The sequence below is a fragment of the Phaethon lepturus genome, unplaced genomic scaffold (assembly GCF_000687285.1).
Source record: "Phaethon lepturus isolate BGI_N335 unplaced genomic scaffold, ASM68728v1 scaffold15309, whole genome shotgun sequence".
NCBI classification, from domain to species: Eukaryota; Metazoa; Chordata; class Aves; order Phaethontiformes; family Phaethontidae; genus Phaethon; species Phaethon lepturus.
Genome location: NW_010561342.1, coordinates 68,140 through 78,084, shown reverse-complemented (window position 1 = coordinate 78,084; position 9,945 = coordinate 68,140). Strand labels below are relative to the sequence as shown.

Here is a 9,945-nt window from a genome sequence, read left to right as displayed (position 1 = left end):
TGCCCCCCCCCCCCCCCCCCCCCCGAAATGTACATTTAATATGAGAAGCCTAGACATGGGCTTTCTGATGGGGATAGCTTTTCTCTACTGACATGTGCCAGTGCAGCAAGAATTTGTCTGTTGTGTTCTTGGAGCTGTGTGTAATTTTGAGATGCCTTTGTGCATGCTTCTGGAGCACGATGCCTGACTTACTTTCATGAAGTTTGCATATTCAGAGATGACTGCATGGCTCAAGCCTAAGAATGTGAAGTATAGGTGGTTGGGAAAGCTATTTCAAAGGAATATTTAACATCTAAACTGCTAGTTTATGTCATGTATCTCTAGTTCTTTGGGGATGGCTGACACATGTACTTGGGACTCTACAGAAGTAGTAAGTGCTCATTCACTTTGGATCCTCAGCATTTCCCAAAACAGTTTTAATTTGGGTATCAAGAAACTTAGTGGAATTTTGGTTTTTTTAAATTCGATATGAAGTCAAAATAAAAAATTCTCTCATGGATGGATGAAAGCTAGCTATCAAGGCTGCAGAGTGTACAAGCTCAATAACTTTTCAAATCCCTTAGTGGCAAGGGTGCTGTATCTGAAAACTAGTCTCATGAAATACAATAATCTGGTCTACTAATGCAGAATTCTTCAGATTTTCTAGTTCCAAAAATCATTGCAGTTATCAGGATACTCTTTCCTGAAAGTTTCTTTTATCCTGCTTAGCAAAATCTGACTGGAAGAAATGAATTACATTTCTTGTGAGTGCTGTCATCATTAGAAAACTTTTTCTGAATTGCTTTTGATAAAATTCTGGGTTTTGGTGTTTTGTGTTGTCTTTTTTTCTTTCTTTAACAACAACGGAATCAAGATGTGAAAGCTTAGGGAAAAGACGCCTGGTAATAGTAAGGACAACATATGGTACTGTTGATGCCATACTTCCCTCAGAGAACAGCTTCTTATTTGTGGAATACCTTGTGCTCAATTTTGTCATGCTATGGAGTCCTGTAGTAAAAAGGCTGCTCAGGCCTGGGCCACTAATGCAGAAACAGGATCGATCTGTATCCTGTACTTTATTCTCTGTTTCACCAGCATCAAAAGCCAGGGATCTTTCCTCACTTGCTTAGAATGGGGCTGATGTAGAAGGTTTGATGGAAAGCTGGTGCCATGTTCCATGCCTCCTCTAAAAAAAGGTGTGCTAGGACAGAAGGATTTGCTTGATGAGTTTCATACTCTGGTCACTCTGCCTTTCCTGATTTTTTCAGTGATTGGGATATCTGGTATTTGGGGAGCAGGACTCTCAGTGTATTTTTCAGGTGTAGTAGAAGTCTAGGTTGGTTTTCCCATTAAAGTGAACAGTTTGAGACTTTCCTTTGCATTTTCTTTCACCTGCACAGCCATTACTTACAGTTTTTCTCTCCATGGGCCTGGGAGAGGTGGGATCCCATTCAGATGAATTCGATGATTTGTTTAAATTCATGCAGTATATGGTAGTGCTGAGGAAACTAACCAAGCAAGCAAAAACACTATTTTCCCCCGACTTCCAGGTCCTTTTTGCCCTCAAATGTGTCTTTTGTCTTTTTTGAGAACACAGTTCACAGCCTTTTAAAATGCACAGAGTGAAAAATAGTAGCAGGTGTCACTTTCTCTTTTGCAGATTCCTAAAGAGGACCCAATACTTGGAATGAGAATATTGCCATCATGAGTCAACAAGGTTATGTTGCAGCTCCGCCATATTCCCAATCCCAGCCAGGAATAGGAGGTTTTTCTGCAGGTTTTGGACCATCTAATTCTTCACTTCATTATGGGCATTATGGGGACCCTACCTCCTCATACTCAGCACCTCAGCCAGGTATGAATTTGGCTTAAAATGTGTTTTCAGAGTCTACTTTTCTATGAAGGCATTTTTCATCTCTCTTTCTTACTTGTGTCAGAAAAAAATGCATGGTTTTATACTGCTACTGCAACAGGATCCTGCACTAGCTTTGTCTGTGTTATTGTTGGTGCTCAAATGTTGATGTAAGATGTGTGGTAGTGGGCATCTGACCTTTGTGTGTGAATTCCGTTGTCCAGGAAGCAATAGGCACTAGTGCTTAATGCTGTATCATGAATAATACCTAATACAGACAAATTCAAAAGGTATGATTTCTGGGAATAGAGAAATGTTCCTCAATTCGTATATGTTAATGGCAAGCAAGCTCTCAGAAATGGGTTGTATTCTTCACGATAGGTCCTTTGTCCTACTGAATTCTTGAGCACAAACTTGCCTATGAGTATGAGCTGGTGTTCTCCTACTTAAGCTTGCTTACTGGGTGATGTATTTGGGTAATGCATGGTAAGTAGAGCCCATCTGATTTCTAACCACTCAAGAGACAATTACTTTCTATGAGGAAGGGCACCTTTGGGTGCAAGCAAAGGGGATATTTGCTTTATTTCTACCAGCCTAATCATGCTACAGATAATGTAATTGACATCCAACAGATAAACATGGCTGTCTTTGTCTCTCCTTTGCTTTTCATTAATTTTAACTTACTAATACATGACTTCAGATCTTTCAAGAAGTATGATATATGAATATATAGTGGCTGAAGCTTAAAAAAAAATTATTTGAGAGCACAGAATTTAAGCCTGTTTTGCTGTTTGTAAGTCATGCTGGTCCAACTTCAGTAAAGTCAAAGTGGGCACGCTAGACTAGTGAATTTGGACTGTGGAAAATATCTGAAGAGTGAGGTTTCCTCTTCCCTCTGTAAGTCTACTGATATATACAGCCAAGATAGGGAGGCAGGAAGAGGGACCATCTCAATATTTTGCTTGATGTCACAGAGGAAAATTAGTTAAAATAGTACAGATGTCTGAAGTGTTCTCTAAGGCATCTAAAAAAAAGTATTAAAAATTTTAATAACATTCAGATTATTATAAGTTACATTAAATTTAGGTTTTGAGATGGTGGGGTAGGGTAATGACAGAACTAAGTATCCAAGTATATTGAGGTTTTTTAGATATTCTGTGGTGTCCTTGATAAAACAGAAAAAAAGTAGTTTTACAGTTTTGGAGAAACTTCTTGTTAAAGACAGTAGGAGCTGTGTTACTGTAATCCAATGCTGAATATAGTCAGAATATAGAACTACTTCTGGTAATTGGCTTATTAGAGTACTTGGGAAAAACACCAGTTTTGGTACCAAACAAATTTTTGATGTTAGAGTAATTTAAAGGAAAATCAGTCAAGAAATACAGTGTGAAAAGCTTTTTATTCAGCACTACTGTTTACAGAAATTATAGTTTCTTCATAGTCACTGCTCTAGATCTGAATTAAGAACCATTTTTAGCATAGGTTTACAGGTTCTACACATGGAGGTTTTTTTTTTTTTTTAAGGATGTTCCAAGGTTTCTTTCTGTTCATGGTCACTGAAATGAAAGGGACCTTTTGCTTCTACCTGTAAAGATAACTGGGTGACAGGGAATTACCAGTGTCCCAAATTGAATTGGAGGGTCTGTTTGTTTATTATTGCTTCTTTCTTACTGTCCCTCTTGGGTTCTTCTGCTGGGAAGTTACCTACTACAGTTTACTTCTTTTTTACTATCAGTTCTTTTTCATACCTGCTTCTATAGCTGTCCAGAAATCTGTCTTTTTCTTACGGAATCACAGAATGACTGAGGTTGGAAGGGACCTCTGGAGGTCACCTGGTCCAAGCCGTCTGCTTAAGCAGGGCCACCTAGAGTCAACATTCTTGCTGCTAGAGCAGGGCTGTATGCTGGTATTTCTTGGCGATCTTGTGCTTTCTTACAGGGTTCCTACATAAAAGTACTTCTTCTTTTGCAGGTGTGTCGAAATCAAACATGCCATTTGGATCTTCGGCTGCTGCTGGGCCTCCACCACCTGGTACACATCAGTTCAGCCAGACCAACTTCCAAAATGGGCCCAGTACACCAGGGCAACAGCCACATAGGTGACTTTCAAGAATTAATACATGAGATCTAAGCTATTTGACCTCTGTTACCTCTCTTCGGCTGCTTCACTGACATTTAAGTATGGCATCTTTTTTATCTTCAGCAGTTCCGACTTATTCCAGTTCTGAACTGGATCCTCTAGTTTGGTTTGCTGTGATGTTAAACTGCCAGATCATACCATGTGATCTGTAATCTCATTAAGTTCTATTTTACTGCAAGTCAGGTCTTTATCGTGCGTCGTTTGTTTTATTTTTAGTTAGTCTTTCTTCCTGATCTTAGACACATTGTTTCAAAGCAGCAGTAAGGTGTTGTAAGTGCTGTTTAATATAGAAGTTGCTTTTTTTTTTTTTGGTTTACTCTCTGATGTCTTAATTCTCCTTTGTTGTGAGGTACCAAGAAGTTGTTATTTACAAATTAATAGTTGCCAGAGAGTTTTGACTAGAAGCTGGTGCATGTCTCAATATCTTTAGTTCCCCCTGCTCCCTGCCTTGTTAAGATGTCTTCGCTTCATTGTTGCGGGATCATAGCCAAGGCTCCATAGGATACTTCAAAGACATTTTATAATGCAGTTTTGTTATACTAAGATGGATGACTGCTACTCTTTTGCTTAGGTCTGAGATTGACTAGGAAGAGTTTATTTGAAGTGCTGTTGTCCTGCCTCCAGAGCTCATAGGAAGGAGTGAAGGAGACAGCAGTGGGGATGGGAGAAAATAGCGACGGGTGGAAGCTGTGAAAAGTAATCTTGGAAAAATGATCACACGAGGGGATAGCCAAGGTTTATTACACAGTGGTTATATCACAGGTAGTTATAAGTGAGTAAATGTGCTTAGCTCCTTTATTTAATTCTGTCGAATGTTAATCATTTTACTCACCTCCCAGGAGTGACAAAATTAGTTTGTGTACCTATCGGCATTTTAGTTTTAGTGAACTTGACACCATTTAACAACATTCTTGTTTTAGTTGGCTGAAGTGTTAATCTGCTTCTGTGCTTTTTAGTTGTTGTGTAGTTATTTGTGTTCAAATAAAGCCACGTATATGTTTTATTAGGCCTTAAAATAGGGAAGGCTGTTTGTTGTCTGTGTGTTACTACTGTGTAAAAGAGGACTCAGAGAGTGGTGATCAGTTGTAAAAGACAATGTACTAATGCACAAGGAGAAGTGGTTGTGGCCCGAAGATGTAAAACCACGGTGAACAGAGTCAAGTTGACATGACCAACCCAGCAAAATACTGATTCTCTTTCTTAGCTTCTAGTCATTGCCCTGACAGCTGCACATCTACTGTTTTTTACCTGGTCTTGTTTTTATTCCTAAATTGCTGAGAGCTGCTATTCTAGGCCAGGAAATTTCCGTATCATAATTTCAAGGAAAGTGAGTTCTACTTCTCTTGATACAGATAGGCCCCTCCTCGGTTTTAGAAGTGGTCATGGGAAAAATCAGTGTAGATCTTCTTTAGGAGATAGCCTGAGATCTTATTTTTCCAGAGTGAAATAGTCTGGTAGTAAATATCTTTATAAGCCACACGTGTGTCACTTCTTTCTTTTCTTTAGTTATTTTTCTTGCATTCTTGTTTTTCCATATCTGATAATCACAAAGCAGTTTTCCCCTGCCTGCATCTTCTTTTTTCTTCTACTACAGGGAACTCCTTAACAGTTTCTCACTTCATTTTCCTCTCCTCACAGATTTTTCTCCTGATCTTCTTCACCCATGCCCAGTAGGGATTCTTCCTTTATAAGCATGGAAAGGAGATGTCATGATGTGATATGTTCAGAAGCTTGTGCTTCTTAATCTTCAAGCTTTCATACAGTTATCACCACTCTCTCTTTGTCATGGCATACTCACACTTCTTTGTTTCTAACAAGTACGCAAACATAACATACTGTCTCTTTTTTTTTTAAACAAGTGTGCATTCTCTCTATGCTTCATGACTATTTTAATTCAAGTATACGTTTGCTGAGCAGAACGTGAGCAAACTTTCTGAAGAGTTTGTCCTAATTAGTTGTTTCAGCACCACCCTTGAGAAGGTATTGGACCTTCTAGAATTATGATTGGTTGATGTAATTTTTTGCATAACTGCACTAATTTTTCCTTTTAGGTTTCAAGGCCCTCCACCGCCAAGCAATACCGGACCTTCCTATCCTCCCTACAGTCATCAGTCACAACCAGCCTACCCAAATACTGCATCCATTTCACCTACAGCACATCTTGCTAACCAGCTCAACAACATGCAGATAAATAGCCATGGTAATCATTTTTATACGATCTGATTGTCTTTTTCTCAGTTAAAGCTATTGTGTGTAATAATGAGAAACTGATTGAACTTCTATATGAACAGATTAAATATTTGACCACTATCATTTGCTCAAGTTCTTAGAAATTTTTTTTCAATCTCATCCTATGCCTTAAATCAATATTCTTGGGTTAATTCTGAATTGATGTTTGATGAACCTTCTGTAAAAGTCAGCTATCTTATCAGTCATTTATCAAATTACTGATCCTGTCAGTAACAGCGAAAGCATGAGCAATAATACGCAGACAGGGTTTAATTTTTCTTAGCTTTTTAGAGTTTCTCTCTGTATTGAAACTTATTCTTTTTTGTCCAATGCTTATCGGTTAGTTTTTCGTCTAAATTTATTTGCATTTATTTTGAGGTTAAAACACCTCAAACTTAAGCCATGAGGTAAAGATGTGATCATGTGATTCTTCCATGTAAATGACTCCCCACCACTAATTTTCTATTTGGTTATATCTGCTTTTCCTGAGTATTTCCTGGTGAAATTTACCATTTCATTTAAAAGGAGTGGAATTTAGTTAGCACCTTGTTTTGCCAAGGCCAGTGTGTTTAGGAGGATGAATTTTTTTAAATGAGGATCACTTTGGTGGTTAATAAGTTTGTAAGATATGTGTAAAAGTGAACTTTTCAGGACAGGCTGCACTGATGCCATATTGCTGTTCCTACCCAGGCTTTACGAGTTGCTGATTTGACTTGAATGAAACCTGCATAACTGCCATGGGTCTGACCCTCTGTGCAATCGCTTATGAAAACTTACACCTTCTTCACCTCAGAAAAATTAATTTAGGCTCAAATTCAACCTTGAGGTACTGAACTGCAAGTGCACGATTAACTCAGACCTTTTTATACAGGATGAGGTGTGGCCCAGCACCTCTAGAGCACTTCATATATAGCAACTCATATAATTTAGAGCAAAAATTTTTATTGCTTCCTGCCTTCATTATATTGCCTTCAGCAATAATTATGTAAAATGCTTATCATGTTACATGCTGGAAGGTTGAGATACCCTTCAGACCACTGAAGATACAGATTCTTTACAAGTCTGCCTCTGTGATGGGTTTTGTTCTTCTGATTTTTTCCTTAGCTATAAGTCTAAGTTGGTGTAACTTCACAGAGTGCTGAAATTCACAGATTTTAAAGCTACTGGAGTGATCTTTGTTTGTACGAAACCTGAGTTTGCGTTTTGCATGAGAAATTTTTTTTTTCAGTTAACATGTCTGACAGAAGATGCATTTCAATATTTGTATATTAACACAATTTTGTGTCCTTTTGCTCTAAACCTGATTTTGGTTATATTTTTAGCTTTCTTGAAAATTATTTTGCCGTAGGTCTTTAGGGACAAACTTGACTAAAAAGGTAGATTTTGTAAAGTAGTAAGTACTTATAAATTGCAAGTCTCAAACTGCGCCCCCCACCCCCTGGCCATTTCCACGTTCCTCTTAATTCTAATTGGAATCTGGATCTTATAAACAACAAACTGTTCTTCACCACTGTGTACAAAATAATTCCCACATGTTTCATCTTTTAGCATCAAAACCAGAAGATGGTTGTAAACCAGAAAAAATGAGTGGATTTATCTTCCATTGAACCTGTTGTGGTGAAATGCAAATAACAGACTAACAAAAATATGCTACATAAGAGGAATTGATTATTAGGCAAAAAGAATGTTGTTTCAAATTATGAAATTAAATATTATTTCAAAAGCATATAGTGTTTATGTGTATTCTAATCAAGAACTGTCAAAGGCTGGCTTCTCTCTCTCTTTCCCCATCCACCTCAGCTGCAGGTTTTTATTGAAAATAGAGAAAAAAGAAATAAAATTGAATGTCTGAATCAATTCAGACTTAAATTATGAGGTCAGATTTGTTATGTGAACAGGCATTCAGAATCCACATAATGCAACATTGTCAGTATGGGATACAATATTGCCTATGTGTTGTAAATGTATTGAGCACCTTCCACACAGATTGAGTAGGTTGTCATTTTTGACTCAGCTGACATAGTTTCTTGCTCAGGTCCTGGCACTACTCCAAGCTCTCGCATGTCTTCTGGGCATCCAGCACTTTTTCAGGGTCCACAACTAGCACCACCAACCCAGCAGCAAATCGCTTTACCACCTGGATCACAAATTCCTCCACCAGCAAATAATGTTAACGGCCTTTGTGCTCAACCATCATTGCCTCCTATAGCCAGACAAGATGGGATCCCTGGACCTGTCCCCCCAAATCCTAACTTGCAACAGCTTTCAGGACAGCCTCCAGGGCCTGGATATCATCCTCAGCAAGGTAAGGAAGGATGTTTGTTATGTAATTGAAAACAAAAGGTACGTGGAGAATCACTGGTAGAACAGCGACTGTTCACAGTTGATGTTCTGCTGACTTGGAAAAATGAAAATTTAATCCTCTTTTTGTAAAATGGAAAGATTTGCATTGTCAATCTGTGCATTCAAGGCAGGCTATGCTTTTACTCAAAAGTTTAGCACTTTGTTGAGACTGTAACAAGAGAAAGGAGATTATCAAGAACAGAATTATTTGGTTAGTAATGGGTAAAGGCACAACATACCACAGAAAGGACTTTTTCTTATAGTGTGTAAAGGTTGCTCTCTGTCTTATAGTATTCTCTGTCATAAGCAGCTTTCAAAAATGCTTTACTATAGCGGTAAAGAATGGTAACCGCATACAAGTATTTCACCTGACATAGGTGAACAAAACGGTTATTTTGACAACTAAAAAGCCAGGTAACTAGACCAGTTTGCATTGGCTGATGTTAGGGGAGAGTTTCTCACTAATGTAATGTCCTGGTTTGAGTAGCTGTGGTAATCTCTAATAACCATCTTACTTGACATATACCTGAAAACTTTGGAGCCAAAGTTGTCACACCTGATTTTATGCTTACCTTTAAAACACAGACCGCATAAGCCAATGTAATCCATTTCTTTTACTTGCTAGAAATAGAAGGGAAGGAGAAGTTGCATTTAGCGGAGTAAGAATGAATTGTATGGCAAAAGCTGATGTTAGAAATTGATAATGCAACTTAAGTACTTTAAATGAATTGTCATGTGTAACTTTGCAGCAAACTATGGTCCTCAGATGTCAGGATCTCAACTGTCTTATCCTGGTGCTTTTCCTGGGAGTCCAGCACAGCTCACAGGTCCACAGCAGAAGAAGCTTGATCCTGACTCTATTCCAAGCCCAGTAAGTAATGTGGCACTAATTTTTTTTATGAAAGTCAATTTCTGCTGCATTTAAGATAAAGGAATGACAATGCTAATATTGTATTTGGTTTAGTTGGTGGGGTTTTTTGTAACATAAAATTGCACTTACATGGCTTCGTTCACAAGATATGTTCCATTTTTTGCAGTTTCTTAATTATATGCCATTTTGTACTTTGTGCTGTCAGTTTTGGATAAATTAGTGCATAATGTTAGTTTTAGTACTGAAGAGGCTTTATAATTTTACCTAACATCGGATATGACTCTAAATACTTTAACAGGAATTCTCAACAGGATTCTTAGTATGACAGTGAGCAGTACTGAAGGATTACTTGCATTCACTGCAACTAATCACCTTTCCTTTTTACTCTAGAAATTTGAAGGCGTAAACTTAGTAACAGATAGACACCTAAAGTAGGATTTGTGCAGAATACAAGTATGGGAACTCTAAAACTGCAATCCTGGAAATGCTGAGAAGCCCCATGCTCAAAAACACCTCACTATTTGATTTCATG

The 9,945-nt window shown here is 38.0% G+C and overlaps 1 protein-coding gene across 1 annotated transcript in view; it reads left to right on the top strand.

Moving 5' to 3' along the window:
- Positions 1-1,638: 1,638 nt before the first annotated feature.
- Positions 1,639-9,945, top strand: part of SEC24D (SEC24 family member D) — a 50,832-nt gene continuing 42,525 nt past the window's right edge. The window contains exons 1-5 of the mRNA XM_010293986.1: positions 1,639-1,834; positions 3,803-3,929; positions 6,022-6,170; positions 8,235-8,504; positions 9,292-9,413. Of these exons, the coding sequence (XP_010292288.1) occupies positions 1,684-1,834; positions 3,803-3,929; positions 6,022-6,170; positions 8,235-8,504; positions 9,292-9,413 (819 nt within the window). The 5' untranslated portion in view covers positions 1,639-1,683. The remainder of the gene's footprint in view (positions 1,835-3,802; positions 3,930-6,021; positions 6,171-8,234; positions 8,505-9,291; positions 9,414-9,945) is intronic.